General features: G+C 39.5%; 1 protein-coding gene across 1 annotated transcript in view; it reads right to left on the reverse strand.

Annotated features, from left to right (window-relative positions):
• Positions 1-830: 830 nt before the first annotated feature.
• The window catches only part of BTC (betacellulin), a 43133-nt gene continuing 19185 nt past the window's right edge, over positions 831-24778 (reverse strand). The window contains exons 2-6 of the mRNA XM_007113835.4: positions 19012-19110; positions 11984-12101; positions 6300-6446; positions 4416-4526; positions 831-2661 (exon numbers count right to left, since the gene is read on the reverse strand). Coding sequence (XP_007113897.2) covers positions 4418-4526; positions 6300-6446; positions 11984-12101; positions 19012-19110 — 473 coding nt within the window. The 3' untranslated portion in view covers positions 831-2661; positions 4416-4417. The remainder of the gene's footprint in view (positions 2662-4415; positions 4527-6299; positions 6447-11983; positions 12102-19011; positions 19111-24778) is intronic.

Genomic DNA, 24778 nt, shown 5'->3' on the forward strand with positions numbered 1-24778 from the left:
GACCTTTATTTCTCAGAGCCAGTCATCGGATGTAATTTCCTTCAGGAGCCTTCCCTGATTCCTTCTAAGCTGGCTAAGTCACCCTCCTCGCGGAGATTTTAACATAATGTTTCATAAAGAATGTCATTTCTGCTTTAAGAAACTGTTGTCCACAGCCTCATGATGCTCCAGAGTTGGTCAGGATCTTGGTTCCAGGTTACAGAAATCCAAATAGAACTAGCTTAAGCCAAATGAGGAATTTATTATAAAGATACCAGCAGGTCTCATGGAGGCTGCACACAGGAATGGAATGAATCTAAACTTTGAGAATGCACGGGATACGAACTCAGACTATTGGGAAACTCACCTCTCACCTCTGTTCTTCTCTCACCAGCTTCTTTTGCTTTTCTGGTCCACACGGAGCAAAATATGACTGCCAAAAGTGTCAAAATGCACGTCTGTATACCCCACAAACCCAAAGAAGAGTAACTTTATTTCAAGTTCCCAGTTTCCCTGGGAATGACTCCAGTTGGCCCAGTTTCATCAAGTGCCCGCCTTAAACCAACCAAACGCAGCTGGAGCGGGGAGCTGAGGTCAAAAAATATGGCCAGGCTGTTGGGCAGACAATCTCTTAGGTGTTTACCACCCTTCCAAATTCTTTAGTTTCGAAGGAAAACACGTGGTCAGAGTAGACTATTTCAAACGTATTAATGATAGTTGCTCTAATATATAAGTTTTTTTATGGCAATAATGTTCAAATTTATTTCTATTAATAATTCATGGTAACAATAAAAAATTCCTAAGTAAACATATTTGCTTTGTTTTAAAAATAAATTTATTTTATTCCATGCTAATACTGACAGTTTACATAAACAAGGTCATTTAACGTATGCAAAACAATTATAAAATACATTTTGAAAAGATACGAAAATCTCTGAAGTACTTTCTTGGTAGTTCGAGCTACCAAATTTCAAGAGACACCATTAATATTTTAGCATCAAAAGAAAATTCCCAAGCTTGAATTGTCTTGAGAGAATCCACTGGTCAACCAACCTCTGTGTGTTTGTTTCAAGCACTCTTAGTATCAATGAAGACTGAGAAAGAAAAAGAGCATGAAAGAGCTCAGAGGAGGCTTTTGAAAATAAAGTGTATACAACATGGATTGGTTGAAACTGATCCTATTTCAAGAATGGTCACTCTCAGGAGAAAAAATGGATTTAGAAAATTATCAGTTGTTTCAGTTAGCTCTCATTGATATTTGAGCTATTTCTGTGTTATACATAAGCACAGCCTCAGTCTCACTTGAAACATGACATGTGATAAAAGGTAATATACAACTTCACCTTTCCTCTGAATTCTCTGATTCACTTTGGGTGTGGAGTCTACACTGCAAAGTAAAATTTACAAAGCTTCTGGAAAAGCTGCTTTTCTGACAGGCACAACAGCCAAAGTGTAGCAATTTGAGGACATCTCATCAGTTTTTATAAATGATCCACCCAGCCAATGTAGGAAATCCCATAGTCTATGGAATATTGGCTCAACGCGCATTCTGCTTTTTCCGGTTTAAAAAGAATCTTTATTAACCGTAATCTGGAGTTGAAGGAGCATTTGGCAAGATGATCCCAAGTAATAGATGACTATGGTCATAACTTGATTGCACCAAAATTCACCTGAGAGCAATCGCGGGTACTGTTTTCTTAGAAGAACAAATGAGGATATGGTCACAGCCAGTGTCTGCTTGGGCTCTGCTGTACTGTCACTGACCATTTACCCCGGGATACATAGCCTCTTCCAGTGCTATTATCTATCCTTTAGCAAGCATAGACACTTACCTGGGGCTTAAAGACTTCAGGCATTTACTTCCCATCTCTGCTCATTACCCTAGCTATGGGGCAAATCTGTTTGCTTTAGAAATGTAAGAATGTATGCATATCACTGAGAATTTATAAAGGAGCAAAAAAGCATAATGAAAGTCAAGATCACGGAAAGCATGATGGTAACAATAACATATATCCAGGACTCTGCATTCTGAGTTTCTGCAGGAAAATGCACCAGTGTCTCAGAGTCACGGCAAAACACAGTTTAGTGTGAAGTCTTGGGTTATACTGTGAGTTAGGTTGCAACAACTCCAATGAAAAAAAAATGATGGTTAAGAGCACAAACTTTGAACTTGGGTAAATGTTGGTTCCAGTTTCAGCTCTACCTATTCCTAATTCTGTAAAACTGGGTTAGATTATTTAACTTCTTAGGGCTTGTTTCTATACATGAGAAATGAGGATCCTAGATTCTTAAAAGAATTAAGGAAATCATGTATTTCAAACTCTTAGCACATAGTAAGTTTTGGATAAATGGTAGCTTTATTATTAATTCAATTCCTCAGATCTAAACTCCTTCCTACTCTTCTTTTTTGTTTGACTAGTAATCCCGGTGACAAAACTTAAGTGGAAGTTTATTAAATTTCCCTTCTTAACTGGGTGCTTTTCCCAAATACTATATAATAATAAAATTACTTATTATTATTATTAAACCATAGTAAACAACACAAATTAACATTACAAACCAAAAGTAAATACATTATTTAAAATTCATTTTGCTAGCTGTTTTCCTGAGACAGAGTCTGTCCATTTTCAAATGAGTAAGGTATTTTGTAGCTTGCCACCAGCCTGGAGGTACCTTCATAGACTGCAGGAAAAAGGAAAAAAAGAGCAAGCCATTGAAAAGAAATGTACTATGTAATTACAAAAAAATATCTAGAGCCAGCATTTTTGTTTTCAATTCATCTGTGTCCTTCTGGTAATAAGTTAGGAGAATATTATAATTTCTTGATAAGCATTTACTATACGCTTTTAATCTGCTGGGCGTTCCTGGGAAAGGAGATTCTTTGCACTGTGGGGCGAGCTATATATAGAAAGTCACCTTTCTCCCTTCCTGGATGGGAACAAGAAAGCATGTGGCCTTGATTGCTGCTGGCCTCTTCTATGACCTAAGAGGAATTAGCCAAAGATGAAGCCAACTCTTCAACTGGTGAGCAGAAAGACAGAAATAATTGTTCTCTGCATGGGAACTCTGGTACAAGCAAGTGTGAATACTACCTTCCCTCTGGACTGCCAGTGCATGTGAGCCAGTACACTTCCTTTATTTTAAACCAGTTTGGTTGTGCTTGATGCCTTACAGACGAAACGACCCTGTCTGACTGAGCTAGTTATGTACGTGTGCCCCCTTGAGTCTTCCTCTGCTCTGCTCCGCGCTCCGAGGCGGGCTGACCTACAGATTGCATCACAAGGGCTCCCTGGCCCTCTGGATTCTCATTGAGTTTGGCTAGTGGGAGGCGCCTGCCAAAGATCTGAAGGCAAGAGGAGAGAAGGTTTGGGGGCATTTTTCTCCACTTCCTGCCTCCTTCATTGTTTAGGTGCCTGGCTGTGGCTATTTCCATCCACAGCTACAGCTGCTGCCTGGTGGGGTCTTCCAGCACAGCCAGATTCTCAATGCCAAGGTAACTCTTCCCCAGCATTTCAGCCTCCTGCAATTGCTAGACTCTGGGAGCCTCATCGTTCCTATGGGTGCCCTCATCCCTGCTCTCCCAGCCCCTTCATCGAAATGTCTTTATTGGATCATCCGAGAGGATTTGTGATTCCTGCTGAAATCCCAAATGATAGAATATTTAAAAGAGCTTAGAACAGTGCTTGGCATGTGGTAAATGCTCAATAAATGCAGTTATTAAAATACTGCTTTTGGGGCTTCCCTGGTGGCGCAGTGGTTGAGAGTCCGCCTGCCGATGCAGGGGACGCGGGTTCGTGCCCCTGTCCGGGAAGATCCCACATGCCGCGGAGCGGCTGGGCTCCAGTAAATAAAATAAAACCCAACTATTAAAAAATATATATATATATATTGCTTTTGTTAGCAGTGGTTGAGAGTCCGCCTGCCGATGCAGGGGACGCGGGTTCGTGCCCCTGTCCGGGAAGATCCCACATGCCGCGGAGCGGCTGGGCTCCAGTAAATAAAATAAAACCCAACTATTAAAAAATATATATATATATATATTGCTTTTGTTATTTCCTTTCAGTGTGAGATGTCTAAACTAAAATTCTTCTTTCTTGTGATATATTGGAAAAATATATCAAATATCTTATAATATTTTATAAGAATATAAAATAATGACCACAGCCATGCAGAACTAGAAAGCAGACCGATCTCAGTACATTAGAAAAAGTATATAAAAGTCCACATTCTATCTCTGTGGTAGAGTGACATCCCAAAGAAAGATATGAGAAAGTCTTTTATTTGGCTTCAGATTCTATGAAAAAAAAATGTCAATTTATTTTTAGATGTTTTTAAACATAATCAAATTCCAAACGATGATTTACTTGATGCAGTTAAGCCCTACTTCACCAGGTAAATGTCACCTGTTCCCCATCTACCAAGTTTATCACACTTACCATTAAGCAATACTAGTCTCTTGAATGTCATCATTTATAGGAGTTATATCTTTACCCAGAGTTTCCATTTCTTCTTCCTTCTTTATTCTTTCTCGATGTTTCAGAAGAGGACTTGGAAAACAAAGTGTTAGAAATTAGTGTGGTCCTATTAGTTAATGCAATCACAAAATTAATCAAGAGAGCCTATGATCTTATTTCTAGACTGTTAAAAATGTATAGGTTCCTTTTTAAAAAAAAAAAAATTTAGGTTCTCTCTTTATCCATCCCTTTCTCTAGGCTCACATGATAGCTACAATAGCATCAGTGTGGATAGGGTGTAGTTATAGGTACATAGGAAGAATATGGTACCTAATTGTTGATAGATCTTGGTGAGCACAAGAAAATTTTTCAGGCCAAGTCATTTTACAAAATAGACTGATAAGCATTATTTAATGTGTAAATAAGAAATAGTACAAAATGGAAACAGACATAAGAAAACCAAGAGACTGAGGGTAGCCTCTGGATATGTTAATTAAGTTTCTAGATGTACTAATTAAGAAGTGTATTAGATATTCTGGGCTGCAGTCCAGTTTTCTTAAAGTAAAATTAATGTAATAAAATAGGGCATTTCCCAGCTCTGCCCCAAACTTGGCCTTATAAAAACTCCTTTTTGCCATAAAGTAGGTAAAATCTTAAAAAAATACCTTTCAATTTTATAACTAGGAGGAATCCTACAGATTATTTGCTTTAATCCTCTGTCTTACAGAAAATAAAATTAAAGTTTAAAGAGGTTAAGAAACTTGTCCAAGGTTTCAAAGATGTTTAATGACAGAGCTGGGACAAAAATCACTTAGACTGCTGATAGCTATGCTAATGCCTTTCTACCCAGAATTTAGTAAAGAAAGGAATCATGCAACACCCTCCTCTAATAAATACCACAGCCCGAGGGTAAATGTAACAATTTAGGAGGCTTCTCAAGACAAGAAGGTAGCATTTTAGAAAATGCCTTTTTAGCATGCTATGTGGGAGTCCTGGCCTGATAAAAAATTTGATGAGTTTCCAAAACTAACTTAAGAATTATATCAAGCCATTCTGTCTCAGAGAAAAAACAAGGTTTTTCTTAATTACCAAAGATGAGGTATATAATGAAAAGTAAAGACAGGAGGAACAGTGCAGTCATCTTTCATAAATAAAATTCATTATTTTAATGTGACCAAGAAAAAAATATGTTTGTTTGTTTCCATCTTTCAAAGTTGTTGTGTCATGGTACAGTTTAAGAAAATAAAAGTATTGTTTAGCCTATTAATAAACCCACATAAAATATGATGGACTTTAGGACTAAATAATTGACTTCTTAAATTGAGATATAACTGATATATAGCATTGTATTCATTTCAGGTATGACTTGATATTTGTTTATATTACAAAACGATCACCACAATAAGTTTAGTTAACATCCATCACCACACTTAGTTACAAAAGTTTTCTTTCTTGCGATGAGAATTTTAAGATCTCCTCTCTAAGCAACTCTCAAATATACAATACTGTATTATTAACTATAGTCACCATTAGTACATTACATCCCCAGGACCTATTTATCTTAAAACTAGAAGTCTGTACATTTAGGTCACCTTCATTCATTTTGCCCACCTCCTTTTTTTTTTTAATTAGGAGATTTATATAAATTTTATTTTAAATTACAATAATTATGCTCAGAAAATGACAAAAATTATACGTCCTGTGTTTATTATAAATGCTTCTAAATAAATGATGGCAAACTGTGAAAAGTGATTTAAATCAAAGCAAAGAGGAAAGAGAAAAGGTAGGAAGGAGGGAAGGAAGGAAAGAAGATAGGAAAGATAAAAGTTTTCAGATTCCTTTAAAATTAAATTTAAAAGTACTTACTGACAGCATGTGCAGACACCGACCACCAAAATGATAAAAATTACCATAACTGCTATCAAACAAATCACCAAAATCTGTCCTCTATCTCCTCTTAGGTAAAACAAGTCAACTCTCTCACATCTCGCCCCAGCGTAGCCTTCATCACAGCTATAAAAGTGAAACAAGAAGAGGGCAACAAGGTCAAAAGTGAAAGACTTTTAAGAATCTTTACTGTTTCTTTTTTGAAGAAACTAACACTGTATTCATTACTTGGAATTAATAAAGGGTGGGGCTTCCCTGGTGGCGCAGCGATTGCGCGTCCGCTTGCCGATGCAGGGGAACCGGGTTCGCGCCCCGGTCTGGGAGGATCCCACATGCCGCGGAGCGGCTGGGCCCGTGAGCCATGGCCGCTGAGCCAGCGCGTCCGGAGCCTGTCCTCCGCAACGGGAGAGGTCACAGCAGAGGGAGGCCCGCATACCACAAAAAAATAAATAAATAAATAAATAAATAAATAAATAAAGGGTGTAGTTCCTTAAAAAATGTTAAGTTGTACAACCACTGTGTTCATGAGAAATTTCATTCTTTGCTGAAAACCTGTCATCCCTTGAACATCATTAATAATATGCCTAATATCAATAAACAGGGATGATAACAATTTACTAAAATCTGTCTTGAAAGGAAGGGGGTGATAAAATTCCCTACACAGCACTCCCAAGAGTTTAAATACTCCCAGGACAGGGAATTCAAAAAGCCCCAGGATTTCCCATTTCATCATAGGACAATACAAAACGTTTCAGTGTGCCCAAATTCTCCTATTATAAATTATTTTTAGAGTATATGGTTTTATATGATCAAACATGGAACACATAGAAAGCTCCATAAATGTTATTCTACAGGATTTCTCTCCCCCCAGCCACTGGCCCCCTGGCCTCTCTTTTTAACTTCCATGCATCCGTTCTGGTTCTACTGCTTTCAGGAGTAACAGCTAGGAATGACTCTTCCCTTCACCACCTCCCCAACTGCATCTCCTCAAAATACAATAGGTCTCGTCCTCTCCAGTTCCTTTATCTGACCCTCTGAGGCCACATATTCAGAACTGTACACCATTCCTTCCACTCTCCTCTAAATGCCCCTTTTTCCTATGGCCCGAGTAAAGTGCCGTGACAGAAATCAACAGACTCTCCAAACAGCACTAATCTCCCCCTCTCATTCTTCCAACTCCATCAACACAGTCCTGAATTCACCTCAACTTTGCAGATGCCCCATGCCTGAAGGTGCAGATACAGAGCCATCTGACCAAGCCGAGATTTGTCCAAGCAACACTCAACTCCCTAAAGCTCAATGATTTAAGGACCATCCACAGTGTTCTCTGAATTGTGTAAGATGCATAAAAGATGACTAAGAAGTTTGTCTGAGGCTATTTTAAAACCAAAACTATATGTTGTAACATCAACACCTTTGCACTAACAAATATTCTCCCTTTTTCTTCTCCTCAGACTTATTCAAAACACAAAGAGATGCTGGTCATATACATAATTATTGAAATCTCAGAAAGATGAAGCTCTACTTCTTACAAAGATTCCTGTGCAACCTCATTTTTTGTTGTGTTTGTTTCTTTGTTTGTTTTACGAAAGGATCTATTGCCAGGCCACTCGAGAGTTTACGTTTCATAAGAGCTAAGCCAGTTAATTCCCACAAAGCTTTATTTCTCAAGTAAGGAGACCCCTGACTGGCAATATTGTAGCTGATACAATGTTTAAAAAAAAAGCCTTGCTCAGTCACAACCATCAATTGAAAGGTGAGGCTCAATGCAAGCAAAGGAGAAAAAACACCTAATGCCATCTATTGCAAAATGACCCCAGGATGTATGAGGGAAAATTGCTTCCTGCAAGATAGCTAGGCTCTTCATTGCAAGGTCAAAATAACAGGAAGAGAGCTTAGAAATATCTTGAAATATCAAAAATCCTTTGCACATAGGACTGGAACTGGGGGGGAAAAAATCATTTGTAATTGCAAGTGTGGGAAGGAGGTCTTTAGAGTTTTTTTTTTTTTAAGTTTATAATTAAAATCTACAAATAGAGTCTCTTCCAATTAGCAGAAATATTTCTCTAACAAATTTACTAAATACAGCATTTTAAAACAATAACTGTGCCCATAAAGTACATAGCAATTACTTGCTGCTCTTTTAGAATGTTTTTCTAATTATAAGCTCTGGGTTCAGTTGCTCACCCATGCTTTAAATGAATTTCTCAGTAAGCAGTCCTTCCTGTAACTTATAACCCAATGAAGCCATGTAGCTGGTCAGACTCATACACAGCCAGTTACAGTGGCTCTCACATCGTTTCACTGCTTATCAAATTAATAACATATCAGCTGATGGTCATTTCAATGGGAGAGGAAGAGGCAAAGGGTGAAAGATGCTAGTAGATGTTTAATAAATGCTGAGCAAATGAATAAATGAGTTTTTATTTAATAAACATCTTATAAATTAAAATTAAAAATAACATTTAAAGATGCTATGACCCTTGAGGACTCTGAAAAATCAGGATTTGGGATTGCTATTCTGAAATAATCACCAGACACGGTTCTAAGAGGTGTATAAGTATTAACTCAATTGACCCTTATAACAACCTTTGAAGTAGGTGCTATGATTAACCCCATTTGACAGGTGGAGAAACTGAGGTAAAGAGAAAATAAGTGAGTGGGGTTGGATTCAAATGCAGGAAGTCTGGCTCCCCAATTCATGCACCCACCCACATGTAACACTACCTAGATGAATTGTGCCATGTAAATAAATCAAAGTTATGTACCTGGAAACAAACCATCTCCATTCCAAGAAAATACTGAGAAGACTAAGAAGGGACTTGAGTTATCTGAAACACACTTTGGTTTTTTATGTAAAGACAGGAGTCCACAAACTCCTATGATCCCAAGCAAAAGGAGATATTTATGGTTTCCCGAGATAGCGTAATCACCAATGACAAGACAGCTTTGCTTGATCTGTGCTACACCAAGTCACCTAAAAGGTCAGGCCTAAGATGTATACCTCCCATTCACGTGAATGGTACAATTTATGGAACATTTACTCTGTGCTGGGTATCACAATAAGTACTTTTGCCTGATGTATTATTTTGCTTAATTTTCAACACTTGAAAGGAAGATGTTATCTTCTTTTATAGATGATAAAACACTCAGGGGCTTCCTTGGTGGCGCAGTGGTTAAGAATCCGTCTGCCAATGCAGGGGACACGGGTTCGAGCCCTGGTCCGGGAAGATCCTACATACTGTGGACCAACTAAGCCCGTGCTCCACAACTACAGAGCCTGCGCTCTAGAGCCCGCGAGCCACAACTACTGAGCCCGCGTGCCACAACTCCTGAAGCCCATGCGCCTAGAGCCCGTGTTCGGCAACAAGAGAAGCCAACGGAATGAGAAGCCCATGCACCGCAACGAAGAGTAGCCCCCGCTCGCAGCAACTAGAGAAGGCCCGTACGCAGGAACCAAGACCCAACGCGGCCAAAAATAAATGTAAATAAAATAAATAAATTTATTTTTTTTTAAAAAACGCTCAGGAAAGGTGACTGACCCATTGTTAATGCTGCTTATAACTGGAGGAAACAAAATCTTGACTTAGGTCTGTCTTACTCCAAAACCTGAGTCCTGATTCGTGTGCTCTTCCTCCTCCCCTTGATTTTTGTATCATTCCACCACTAAGAAGGTGTTCCTGGTTCAGATTAAGGTCTTGGTTTTGACATCTAGCACAGCACTAGATGAACCATGACAGAGGGACTTGTTCATTTATTGGTCAGACATTTCTTGCGCATCTAGTAAATTCTAGGCACTGTGCTTGGCACTGGAATATGAAAATGAATAAGCCATCATCCCTGGCCTCTAGGAGCCCACAGCCACAGAAGGGATGTCCAGAGAAATCAAGAGTGATGCTCCAGGGAAAAAAGCTTTCATAGAAGTGTGACTGAATCACAGAGGAAGGATATCGAACTCAAATCAACGCAGGGGTCCAGGAGGAGCTGATGTTTGAGTTGTATCTTAAAGTGTCAGTAAGAATAAACTTTCAGACTATGAGAAAAGCTTGTCTAACAAGCCATGCAAAGGAATGTAGGATTATGGAAGAACATTGGGGAATGTGGTGAGAGACATGGCTAGAAAGTCAAGGCAGGATCAGAGAAGCTAGGGAGAAAATGGGTTTTACCCTCTGACTGAGGGGGACAGGCTGTGTATTGATCTCAGGCAGGTAGATTACACCCTGTGGTTTTCATTCTACAAGGCAGCAATATTAAAGAACAGTACATCTACAGATATAGGGACCAGTTAAAGAAATGTACTGGGTTAAAGGGCATTATTCTTTTAAAAATTCATTATATTCTCCCAAGTCAGTGAGCAATTAAATGAATTTTTTTAAAAAATCAACTCCTGGACTTCCCTGGTAGTGCAGTGGTTAAGCATCTGCCTGCCAATGCTGGGGACACGGTTTCGAGCCCTGGTCTGGGACGATCCCACATGCTGTGGAGCAACTAAGCCCTGCACCACAACTACTGGGCCTGTGCTCTACAGCCTTTGAGCCACAACTACTGAGCCTGTGCGCCTAGAGCCCGTGCTCTGCAGCAAGAGAAGCCATGGCAGTGAGAAGCCCGTGCACCACAATGAAGAGCAGCCCCCGCTCGCCACAACTAGACAAAGCCCACACGCAGCAACAAAGACCCAACGCAGCCAAAGATAAATAAATACATTTATAAAAAAACAAAAATCAGCTCTATCTTTCCCAATACACGCACAAGCACATTTTCCTTATTTCCTTACATTAGTTTTTTTCTTATTCCCCTCGAAGTATTATCTGTGTATATTGATTTTTAAATTTAATTTAATTATAATCAAACTTTGAAGAAGTCCATGACTCTTCAATGTTCCACTATATCAGGGCTTGGAATCACTGTTCTGAGATATTTGCGGGAAAAAAAAAAAGAATACTGGGGCAACTATACAGAAGAACATCAACATTCTATGACTTTAGGTCAAAAATATGCTTAAGAAATCATCTTGCTCCTCTACGAGGTAGGGTCTCAGACAGCACTTTAGAGAGACATCTTTAGAAGAAAATAAATATTTAAGATATGCAAAAAATTTGTTTGTGCCTGAGTAAAATTAAACTTGGACTCAATCTACCAAGAGTTGGAAAGAGAACTTTCCTCCCAGTTCCCTGCTGTACTAAACAGGCTTTGTGAATCTCTAAAAATAGGACTGATTTCCATGCACTTAATTGACACCTGCAAAAGTAGCTTGTAATTTGGCAGAAATTCCTTCATATTTACATTCACCTAACACATGCCAGAAGACTGTGTTTGCATTCGAGTGCAATAAACCCCTGGGAATTTAGTTGAGCTGAAAAGCATCCTTAACACTGGACAGAAACAGTTTTGCTTGCGCAAGGCAGCAGAAGACACAGCCCTGTCTGGAAGGCGATCTGGACTCTCGCACGCTCATATTTCAGCAGGAAAGTGTGCGTCAGTTTCTCCATAAGTAGCTGTCCAACGGGGCCCCTAAACAAGTGGCGCAGGGAGGGGAGGGGGTAGGACCAGGGGGAACTGCATCCCGACAGATGGCTGGATTAGCTCAGACTTTCCAGGCCTGTCACCCCCCAAACCGGCACCAGTCTGTACCCCTTTGCTTGTCGGCTCAGCGCTTCACTTACACGCAGGAGGGCGTCTGCTCGGCCACCACGAAGCGACATCTCCCTTTAATGCAGTAATGCTTGTACTGCTTGGGGCACCGAGAGAAGTGGCCTCTTCGCTTTGGTTGTGTGGTCGTAGCTGAAGAATGAGAAATGATTCAATAAATCAACTCACTTTAAATATACATTTGTAAGGAGAATCATATTCCTAACTGTGCTGCCAGTTTTTCTGTGGAATATACTCCAATCTCTCATTTCTCCTTCTCCCCACACTGGCATATGTCAGACTTTTGTGATCCGAAACTAGCCCTAGAGATTGGCTAGTGGGGATTGTGACAGGAACGTTTCACATTTTAATTAAGATTTCTGTCCAAACTACCTCTCAGAAACGTTAGTGTTGTTTAAAGGGTAAAGCATAATTGTGGTAAGAGAGAAGGCTCTTCTTCCCATGAAGATTGTCAGAGACATGGGGCTGATGGCATTGAAAAGAGAGAAGGGTTTTTTCCTTTCTTTTTCTTTTTTTAACTTAAACACAGCACTTAGTGCCAGATGCTGGTCTGTATGCTTTATACAGAGAGTCATCCCTCGGTATCTGAGGGGGATTCGTTCCAGGACCCCAGGTGACACCAAAATCCGCAGATGCTCAAGTCCCTTGTATTAAATGGCATTTACAGTCGGTCCTCGGTATCCCCCAGTTGGGATCCGTGGTTGGTTGAATCTGCGGATGCAGAACCCGCAGACTCGGAGGGAGGGCTGTGTTTACTCATTTCCTACTCAAAAGAGGCTTGTGAGGGAAGCACTGTTCTAACTGCTATTTATGGATGAGCAAAGCACAACTCAAAGAGGCTAAATCACTTTCCAAGATCATGCAGCTAATATGTGGCAGAACTGGTACCCAAACCCAGGCAGTCCTGTCCCAGAGTCCATGCTTCTGCCTGCCCCACTATGGCGCTCTGTCAGGCAGGTAGCTGTCATATGCTCTCAGCCTGCGGCACCCAGAAGTCCTGCTTCTCTGAATGGGAGATTATCCCTCTCATCTGACCCCTGGAGGGTTTCTCTTGCCCTGAAGGAGGAAAACACTGTAAGCTTCATATCCAGGATTTCACTCCTACACTGACTTCCTTGTCTTACCTTTCAGAATCCTAATTGCCTAATTTTTCAAAGTGGGAGCCAGGGGACGTAATATGGAGTGATTTCTCCATCGTTTGCGTGTAGAAAGTTTCAAGAAACAAGGATTGTCATGAGAAACAGTAAAGAAATACTAACTAGCTGTTCCATGTGTTGATTCACAACAGACACCTGCCCACACCCAGAGAAAACTTCTAACTAGCCAGCTCCAGCCCAGGGTCGGCCTTTCCATAGTCATGGTATGACCGACAGCTTGCAGGACTCAGACACCTGTGGAACCAGAAAGCCTACAGTGGTCACTTCAGAGGGCATTTCACACTAGGCTTGGTATGGCACCTGGCACCCCAATGACATTAAACAATCCCTTTATAAATAGCAGTGACTACTAAACTTCTTAATTAATATTATGAAATGAGTATATATACATATATATATATATGTGTGTATATAAAAATTGCCCAGGGTCACCAGAGAGGAGAATTGCAAAGGACTCTGGATGATCTATACACAGCAAATTTCTGTGATGCCAGGTCACAGAGTTCCAGAGGGTGACAGAATGTTGCTGAGGCACTGGCTGACCTGGTTTTGGTTGGTGACTTGATTACCAGCCATGCTGACTGCCTGTACGTGCCAGACATTTGCTCCCATGCGTGCCAATCAATGGGACTCTTATTGAAATTTCTCCCAGAAATAACTGCAAAATGTCTCAAAGGCAAAGATCTGTGTATTTTGGCAAATAAATTGATCAAATGAAGGTCAGCTTCCATCCATCAAGTACTTCCTCTTTCCATAGCCCTGTAGTAGGCATTGGAAAACATCAAAGAAATAAGGGATATCCTATCTAACTATCTACACTGGTACAATAGAACAAATGTAAGTCAATAAAAAGCAACAAACCAGTAAAAACAACCATAGTAACCATGGAAACATGGAAACAGTGGAAAAAAAAACTGGCTTAGGAGGAAGGAAATCAGTGTTTCATTTTCAGCTCTGCCTTTCATGAGCCCTATGGGTCCAGGCAAGCTAATTAAGCTGTCTGAGCCTCAGTTTCATCATTTGGAAACTGAAGATGATAACATCTACCTTAAAGGGCTATTGAGAGGCTCAAATAAAAAATACATGTGGAAATTCCTAGCAAAGTACCTGGGTCAATAAAGTCCTCAGTAAATGAGTTGATTCTAGAATCTTGAAAATCTTGACAATTCTAAGACAAATCTTGTGCCAGTACAAAAAGGGCTTATCTAATTAAAGAAAATTTCTAGGAAATGTAGACTTTTTTAGGAGGAGGTGAGCAAGCAGTTGAGTTGTGGAGAATGTCAAGAGCAAAAGCTCTCGGAGTCGGGAATATGCCAGCCTTATGCAGGAGGTGGGTGGTAGATTTAATGGATATGGAAGAGACCTGAAGGAGAGCAGCCAAGGATGGCTGTGAATAGAAGTCAAAGACCACAAATGTCAGTGGGCTGAAGTGTTTACCCTTGAAATACAAGGTGGGAGAGAGCTGAAGAAGGTTCTTATGGATTAAATTACATGAAATATGTAAAAACTAAACTGTGAAGGATTTTAGCAATGTATTAGACAGGAAAGTGCAGAATGGATTAAAGTAGGAAGATGTCAAGGGGGAAAAGAGGAATCCAAGGCATATCCGAGCCATGCAGACATACATGATGTAGGCCTGGGGCAGGGAAATGGAGGGCAAGGAGATGAATTTAAGAATAGATAATCAACAAGGACCTACTGTATAGCACAGGGAACTCTACTCAATACTCTGTAATAACCTGTATGGGAAAAGAATCTGAAAAAGAATAGATATATGTATAACTGAATCACTTTGCTGTACAACTGAAACTAACACAACACTATAAATCAACTATACGCCCATAAAGAAGCAGTAAGACTTACTGACAGATCTCCTTGCTCCAGAAAGTTCTTTTCTACTTTGCAAAGCACCCCTGACTTTAAATATAAGCCATATGGCTCTGTATCCTGAACTTTACTAATTCCTCTGGCTGTCGCGCCCCTTTAAACATAGCCAGTCTTTTAATAAACACCATACAGAGCAAGATACCAGAGAGCGCCTTAACCAGCAGCTGCTGGATGCAGTGATTTGATCAGCCATGGTTCATCCAAGCAACACAAATCCATGCCAGGGAAATGTTTGCCAGGCCCTGTTTTGATTGCTCACAGAGTTCTCTCCTTTGCAAATAAGCATGCCCTTAAATATTCCCAGCATTATTTGGATTTAAAAACCCTTCCATACCAACAAGCAGAAAATGTCCTATGATTTCTCTCTGGAACTTTAAAACCTGGAAGAAACATTAATCACACATACCGCGTCCCCGCCCCCCAAAAAACCCAAATGGGATCCTCTCTCCTTCTCATGGTAATGAGAAGGCTTATCAGCATTGCCCCTTTTGAAATGCGCCTAAAATTCCAGTTGCTTTCATCTAATATTCATCCAGGTCACATTATCTGAAAATTGAACAGCTGTGAAATCTAACATTTTCTGACTATCATGAGACCTGATGACATAGGGCAGGGGATGGCAAAATCTACGCTTCCATTCCAGAGATGTTTACCAAGAAAAAGGAAAAGTTAATCTTATGACAAAAGAATGATTAGTCCCATGTATTGTGTTTCTCTTTCGAGAAGTAAATGGTATGGTCTTGAAAATGTAACAGCCGTGAAGATTTCCCTGATACTGGGGGTGGTGGAACTTAACTGATCTTTTACCCTCCCACCTTCCTCTTTTCCAACCCACATTCATCAAACCAAAACCTTCCTCTGGGAGTGAGTTTGCCCCACAAAATTGCTGGAGAAAATTACATGTACCGGAGGACCAGATCGCAACACAATCTTATAAGCAGATGGGCACCACAGGTAACATATCGTAAACTCTTCATGAGACACTGTATTTCAAAGATTCTACAACCAATTAAATAAGAAACCACCAGGGCTACTGCAGGTCAGTGATGTCAAAATTTTATTCTAAGAGTTAGTAAAAGGGATCAGGAAAAAGAATAGCTTTCACTGATAGTATGGGCAGATAGATAGGAAGTGGTCACCTTCTTAGGGTCATATGAATAATTAGATGACATGTGATGGATTCCCTTGGACCAAACTAAAGTGGAGGAATACAGCAGACACCCAAATAACCTAGTTTAAATATGGAATTTTCCTCAATTTGATGGATGCTTTGATTAAACAGTGTGATTCCTTAGTCTTTCTGTACATGATTCTTATCCTCAAGAAAAAGCAGGCTGTGTGATGCCTTTGTGATTAAAACTCTTCACAATTGATACATTAGGTAGGTTTACTTTTCAGAAAACCTTCCCTTATTTATTCTAATAATGCTCATGAAAAATCTATTTAATGATTTTGCAAATGATATTAATATCAGCAACTCTTCTGAAATCAACTCTAAGGGTAATATACAATTACTATGACAATGCTTTTTTGGTAAATCTCATTACAATGTTTATAACTTCTTGTATCTCTAAACCTTTAGTTAGATAACATAGTTCAATCTCTGTGTAAGAGATTTTAAAAGGGATACTAAATTTTGAGATAGAAGTCCCACAAGTGTTATCAAGGAGAGAGAGGAAGGAAAACAAATACCTATAAATTCATCTTCTCACACAGATATCTGACCTAAAAAATAGGGGGAACAACCAGTGCACAGAAGAGTTCAAGTGGTCACAGCAGAGTCTGGAGAAACGTTTCCTCCTATTCCATGAAGTACAGCCTGAGGCTTTAATATTCTAGCATCTTCCCAATAAGGGTTTCTTCATTTTACAGCCTTCTTAAGCCAAGAGGGGAGGAAGAAAGTTTTATATTTTGTAAGTTAATTTTCCTTCTTATCTTGCCAACTATCTCTGTGGGACAGGGGAATGTAAATTCATGATGCTCTTGAAAAAGTGCAAAATTGGAAAATATTTTGTAATTGAGGATCCCCATTTGTCTTACACTTAATGCAGTTTCCTGTAAAAATGTGAATTGGTCTGTTTCTCCAGGAAAAGAAAAATAAATCCCACAGATGTACTTATTACCCTCCTGGGTTACTAGGATATGCTCACACGGGGGGCCAATCAGGTCTGATCAGCATGTCTTTGAACCAGAAGGACTGTGCCAACCATTTCTGAGCTTACAGGAGTGAACCTTCACTTAGAGCTGCCCTTTTCATTCCAGCCCTTTAAAGGACGAAAAAAGAATCCAGTGTTGAGATTTGAGTGTATTTCATGTATCTAACATTATTCATGGCTAGGAGACAAAGAAGAATCGACAGGGAAAAAATTGTATTTTCTTTTGTTTTTCAAGAGTGCATGTGGAAAAAAAAAAAAAAAAAAAAGAATGCACGTGATACCTCCTTTGCTCATTCTCCCCTGCTGGTTTGACCTCAGCTCCCCTAACCTCTAAATTTTGCAGTGCATCGAGGCTCAATGCTTTCTCATCTCTTCTCCTCTCTCCTCTTAAAGTTTCAGTTCTGTAAGATAAATAATTTCTAGAGATCTACTATACAACATCAGTTACCATAATTAATAATATTGTACTGTACACTTAAAATTTTGTTAAAAGGGCGGATCCCATGTTAAATGTCTTTACTACAATAAAAAATTTAAAAATACATTTAGGAGGAGGATGAGGAAGATTTTTTAACACTGTCAATCATCATATTATGGAATAATCTCCCAAAGGAAATGTGAAAATGCTGTCATTTAAGACATTTGAAACCAGACTGAAGAAAAGCACACAAACACATAAAGCTGGCTTTGTCCTTCTCACTACATGGGTGACAAGACCCGCACAAGCATGACCTAAGACAGCGATGGACTCCACAGACTGGGGGCACTCTCCAGACCACCCACTAGTGGGAGGGAAAAAAAGATGAAGATTGGGCTGGAACTGATGACTCACATCAGGATGACTTGCTCAGCGTGTTCCTGGCTCAGTTACAACATTCCCAGGGTGCTAGGAAAGGAGCACTTACACCACATCACCATACTCCCAGCTCAGAGAAGTTTCCAGGGAATACAGGAGGCTCTTCTCCACTCTGCCCTACTTTTGGAATTGGCCTGTGCTGTGTTTTGCTTTGTTTTAAAATAAGAAACAACTCCTGTAGAACACCAGACCATGCAATTTATAAAGGACAGGCAGACCTTAGACCAGGAGTCAGCCAACTATGGCCCAAAAGCCAAATCTGGCCCACAGACTGTTTCTCTAAATAAAGTTTTATTGGAAGACATCCAAGTCCATTCATTTGCATAGGTCTATGGCTGCTTTCATAGTTCAATGGCAGAGCAGAATAGTTGCAACAAAGACCGCATGACCCACAAAACCTAAATTCTTATTATCTGACTCTTTACTAAGGCTGATCCTTGCCTCAGACTACTAACTGTGAGAATACTAATTCAGGAATCTCCAAGGTAAAATATGTTTTAAAATTGTTGCCTTCTTCCCTTCTTTTAAGTTATAAAATAGAAAAAAAAATTTTTTTTAATTTGAATAGAATATGCCAGCTTTCTATGAATCTAGTCCAAGACATCACTTGCTAGAGGCTGAAGCACACACACATCTACGATGCCCAAAATAGTATAATGATGAAGAATGGAAGCACTAGAATGAGAAAGACCTGAGCGTGAATCCCAGATTTGTGATATATCAGCTGTGGGACCTTTGGCAAGTTACGTATTCTTTCTAGCTTCACCTTGAAATAAAGTAAAAAATATCCAGCTCATAGAGTTCTTGCAAGGTGTGAATGAATTACTGTACGTAAAGCCCAGAGCCTGGTACCTTAACATGTGCTCAAAAAACTACCTAGTTTTATGATTACTATATTATCAACAACTTAAAATTTAGGGGGGGTCAAGTTTCTGAGGTTGAATATAAAGCTGATAAAAACAAATGCATCGCTTGTTATGCGTTACCTGGGCAATTTTCTCCACGATCTCCACAGAGAAGGCCATCATTTTCAGGACTCCTGGTTGAATTCCCATCTGCCACAACACAGTGGAGGATCACTAGACCTTCAATTTTAAAACAGAACCAAAACAAACGTGAAAACTTGTTCAATGAAAATGTGCTCAATGTGCAAGATTCTAACAAAGTCATGACGATTTATGAAAATAACAAGCCTGTGACTCCCATTTCCAAGTCATTCTCCCGCAGCAAGGGAGGGCTACACAGACCAGCGTGTCTCATTTTTTAAGCTCAGGGCTCAAGACAGAATTTTCAAGCCAGCATCACTTATCCTACAAGCAGAACAGAGGGAACTCTCAGCCAGCGGATAAAAACACTGATGAATTTCCAGGGAGAAGGGATGATGAACCTGTGTAGCATTGTATTTTCTCCATGCCCCACGGACCCAGTGTTTTTCAGGTATAAACTGTTGAGTGTGCTTCTTTCTGGGGAGATGCGAACTAGATATTCAATTCATAGGAATTATTTAAAATTGTCAAATTCCTTCAGCTAAGTACCTCTGTCTCTGACAAGGACAGGCTTCATAGAAAGGCATGGGGAAGACAGGAACACTGTGTTGAGGTTAGGACAGCTTAGAATACAAAGTGTAGTCCTTGCGAGGGTCCTGATTCAAACAAAGCAACAGTAAAAATCACTTATGAGAGAATTAAGGAAATCTGACATTGTCTGGACATTAGAGAGTATTAAGAAATTGTTATAGTTTCAAGTGTGATAGTGATATCGTGGTTTGGATATAAAAAACAGAGTCCATATCTCTTAGAGATATGTATTTAAATACTTATTAAGGAAATTAATGGATCTCTGATTTGATTTAAAATAATCCAACCAGGGAAGAGGGCTGTGAGGTAGTGAGGGAAAGGCATAGATGAAACAAGATTGGCCACATATTGGTAACTGTTGAAGCCGGGTGGTAGGTATATCAAGGGTCACTCTGCTGTTCTCTCTACTTTTATATATATATTTTAAATATCTATAATAAGAAGTTGGAGAGGGGAGGGCAGTGGAGGAGAGATAAGACGGCTTGGTAGTTAACTTTTCCTGAGTTCACAACCTGCTTTTGCCACTTTACAGCCATGCACATTGGGCAAGTTTTATAACCTCTCAGTTTCCTCATCAGCAAAGTGGAGATGATTATTATCTCTTCTTCAGAGCATTGTGAGGATTCATTCAAGTAAGTGTGCAAAGCACTTAATACACTGCCGGCACATAATCGATGTTCAATTAAATTTTCATTATTATGTAACTGGTAGGAACAGAGTAACTTGCCCACGGGTTTTATTGACATTTAAACATCTAGCCAAGGTTCTAAACTATACATGTCCTCCAGTACAATTCAGTTCAACAAATCTCCACGAGCACCCAGAAACACACAGGTGGATAGGACATGCTCTACCCTCAAACTGCTCCAAAGCTACTAAGGCAGGTAAATAGCCAACCAAGTAACCAAAACACAAAGTGATAGTATTGTACCAGAGAACAATAGTATCCAGAAAGGTCAAAGGCCAAAAGGTCTTCAAAAAGAGTCTGTCAAAACAGAAATTCTTTTCTGTCTCTATTGAATCAGAAAATTTTTTTGTTTTTTAAAAAGAGGTGGTAACTAGCATTGGAAACAGTGAAGAGAAATAGAAACTCATATCCATTGGGGATGGGTAAATTATTATTACTTTTCTGGAGGACAATTTAGCACTATGTGTGCTAAAAGCTAAAAGCTTAAAATTGTACATGCACTTAAATCCAGTAATTTCATTTCTAGTAATTTTTCCTAAGGAAATAATTTAACATACATAAAAAGATTTTGCTACAAAATTTCTTCATGTGACATTGGTTATAAAAAATTAGAAATTACCTAAATATCTAACAATAGAGAATTGATTAAATATATGGAATACTTCCATGCAATAAAATGCTATTCAGCCATAAAAAATGATTTTCAAACATTTCAAAATATTCCTCAGTAAGAGAAGCAGGCTACAGAATAGTGATGTAGTGGGATCTGAGTGTTTGCGCCTGTTTGTGATAAGTATAAAAATATCCATACAGATAAATAGTCAAAAAAGTTGGGTAAGTAAGTAGGTAGAGAGTTGCCCACAATGGTTAGAAGAAGACTTTTTTCTTAATTTCCTTTATTTGCACTTTCTTATTTTTCTACCTGTATATTCTGTTTATTGCAACAAGAAAAAAGGAGTAGCTCAAAATTAAAAAAAAAACAACAATTTGGCAACCAAATTTCCAGATTTTTCCTATCTTTTATCCCAATACCTGGCCCCCTCCTTTCACACTTAGAACAAACCAGAAACAATCATTTATGACTTCTCAAGCACAGGAATTGTATATTAATCAGTTTGGTAATCCCGGAATCTAACACAGAATACAATGGATATTCAACAAATGTTGAAAGATTGACCAATCTTAGGTCAATCTATAAACAAACAAACAAAATAAACAATCAATTTCTAGTGGAAAATTTTAACCATCTTCTTTTTTACTATAAAAACAGGTTTAAATCATTTTTTAAATCCCATACATGGGCTTTCTTCATGGGCAGATTCACGAGGCATTAATTCTGCAGCTGATCTGTTCTGATGATGGAAATTGAAAAATAAACTAAATCTCATAGAGATTCAACATCTGCGAACTGAAGGTGACAATATCTCTGCCTCAGGGGTATTGTAAAAACTAAGTTGAGTAACGTAAGAAAAGGCACACACAGGGCTTGGCACATAGTATACAATTTTTAGTCTTCTTCTCCTTCCCACTACCACTTATGATTTAACACATCATTCTTTATTTCCACATAACAGAGGAAGTCCTGATTCCATTGAAACCCTTCCCGGCCCTCCGAACATTCTGGCAGGCTGAGCCCAGGCTCACTTCTGCTAAGGCTCACTCCACATGCTGGCATCAGCTGGCAAAGGAATTCCACAGGGTAGAGTCCCTGCGGAGGACCCCTTGCGGTAGAGACATTCTCAGGCCAGCCAGACACCAAGCTCAAGGCTCTGGCACAGGGTACACAGTTCCTCCTACTCCCACCTAATAATCTTTTTTTTTTTTTTCTTGTGGTACGCGGGCCTCTCACTGTTGTGGCCTCTCCCGTTGTGGAGCACAGGCTCCGGCCGCGCAGGCTCAGCGGCCATGGCTCACGGGCCCAGCCGCTCCGCGGCATGTGGGATCCTCTCGGACCGGGGCACGAACCCGTGTCCCCTGCATCGGCAAGCGGACTCTCAACCACTGCGCCGCCAGGGAAGCCCCACCACCTAATAATCTTCATCAGCTGGTGGTCATGAACCAAATCGAGCTTGAGCCTGAAGAACCATTTACTTAGTCTGCATAGTTTTTAAAAATTGAATCATGACAGTTCATATCAAGCCTGGATTTTCCTGCTTCTATTTAAAAAGCAGAAGGTCTGGCAACACACATCTGAAACACCTTCATGGCAACAGCTGGCTAGAGCCTAGTAGCATGTGACCACTTTAAATGCCACAGACCCCATCAGGCTTGCTGCGTTCATTTATTTTAACTGTGTAGACCCTGACAGGCATTTGAGTGAGTGACCTGTATGGAGCGACTCAGAAATCAGAGAAATGCTCACAAAACCATCCACCCAATATTGAAGGCTGCTTCAAAGACAAAGGCCACTCCTGTTCCATCCATAATCCAACAGATATTTATTAAACATTTTGTGTTTGGCACGGGTGCACAACACTGAAGGTTCAAAGATAACATAGTATCACTAACCTCAAGGAGCTCATATTTTGGCAAGGAAGATAGACACACAAATCTATAAGGTATAGTGTGATGAGTACAAAAGAGGTAATACAGGAATAACACAGAGTGGAGAATCAACTCTGCCTGGCAGCAAAGACTCACTGAGAAGGCGGGAATTATGGTGAGTTTTTAATGAGTAATAAATGATTTTTTAAAACATCAATTAATAACTTCTAGAAAATGAAAATTGCGTAAGCAAGATAACATAATTATAGTACATTATTTGTTTCAGCAGTGGACAATATTTATATGGTAATAATAATGTAAATACTGATAATTTAACAAAATTTGTCATAAAATCAGGACCAGTAATTAGCCAACACAGACCATGTGGGGAAAGAGCTTGGGATTAATCATAATCTGTGCTGTGCTAGTTCTTAAGTGTTTTGAGTATCACCCCTATAGTAACTATACTAGAATTAGAAGAGACTCTCAATAGGTAAAAGTCTAAACTTGACAAGTCAAGAAATAGCATTATAAGCATACTGTTTAGCAATACGGAGATAAACACAGAAGAGGCACCTTAAGGAGTCAAAAGTGGTTGATTCTAGGGAGGTGAAGAGGCAGGAGGGCAGGGACAAAGATCTGCTATTCATCGTTATAAACTTTTTAGTACTATTCGATTTTTTAAAATTTGTGTATATTTATTACTTTGTTAAAAACAAAATTAATTTTTAAGAAAAGGATAAATTAAATTGTAATGAACCAGGGCATTCTAAATAAAAGGGACAACTTATAAAAAGACATGGATGAATAACTTGTCAAGTTCGCTTGGAGGGTGATTGAGGCTTGTGATGGAAGAGGAGACTGGAGGGCTGGTAGGTCACAAATGGCCTAAGAGCCAAGTTAGTTACTTTGGGTTCTGTTATGTCGCTAAAATGGGGTCATTGACAAGTTTTAAGTGAGAAGCAACATGACCATCTTCTTTTCTTTCAGTTTGAAAAGTTTGCTTTAATGCAAATACAGGTGATTTCAGACACAGCTAAATGAGGTGGTGGCACACCAATCTGTATGGAGAAGAATAAATGAATGCGAGAGATATTCACAAAGTGAAACACCAAAAAAGACTTGGTGACTAATGGGCTAGAGTGGGAGATAAGGAAAAGGGAGTCTAGGATGACTCCGGAGTTTGTAACTAGAGTGAATGTCTGGATTGTGGTACCAATCACAAATATAAGGCCTACAAGAAGACAAACAGGTTGAGGATTGCTGTAGACTGAATTTCTTGCTGAAACCTAATCCCTAATGGGATGTGACGGGCCTTTGGGAGGTGATTAGGTTGTGAGGGTGGAGACCTCGTGTATGGGATCAGGACCCTTGTAAAAGACACCTCACAGAGCTCCCTCGCCCCTTCTGCCATGTGAGGACACAGCAGAAAGACGGCTGTCTATGAACCAGGAAGCAGGCTCTCACCAGACACTGAACCTACTAGAGCCTTCATCTGGAACTTATCAGCCTCCAGAACTGTGAAAAATAAATGTTTGTTGTTTACAAGCCATCCAGTCTATGTTATTTTATTATAGCAGCCCGAACTGACTAAGACAGGCATGGAAAAAAATTCAGTTTTAGACACTCTGAATTTGAGATGACTGTGTCTCATTTAGAGACAGTAAATGGATATTAGATCTGGAGCTGTGGAGTGAAGTCATAGCTACGGGTTCTACATTTAGGAGTTATGAGAAATAAGCGGGTATTTAATGCCACACATACTGACCTGTTAGAAAGAGCCATGTGAAAAGAGAAAGCTGAATGGATAGAATACTGAAAAAAATCAATATAATAGAGGGGCAGAAAGAGAAGAGTCCTCAAGGGATCAAGAAGAGCCACAGAACTAAGAAGAGAGGTTTTCTAGAAGCATTTGGTCAACTGTATAAAAACAGATGGAGGATTAAAGATAAGAACTGAAATATATGCAGTAGATTTGACAACCAAAAAGCACTAGCAATATCT

Source organism: Physeter macrocephalus, chromosome 7, assembly GCF_002837175.3.
Source record: "Physeter macrocephalus isolate SW-GA chromosome 7, ASM283717v5, whole genome shotgun sequence".
Classification (NCBI taxonomy): Eukaryota; Metazoa; Chordata; class Mammalia; order Artiodactyla; family Physeteridae; genus Physeter; species Physeter macrocephalus.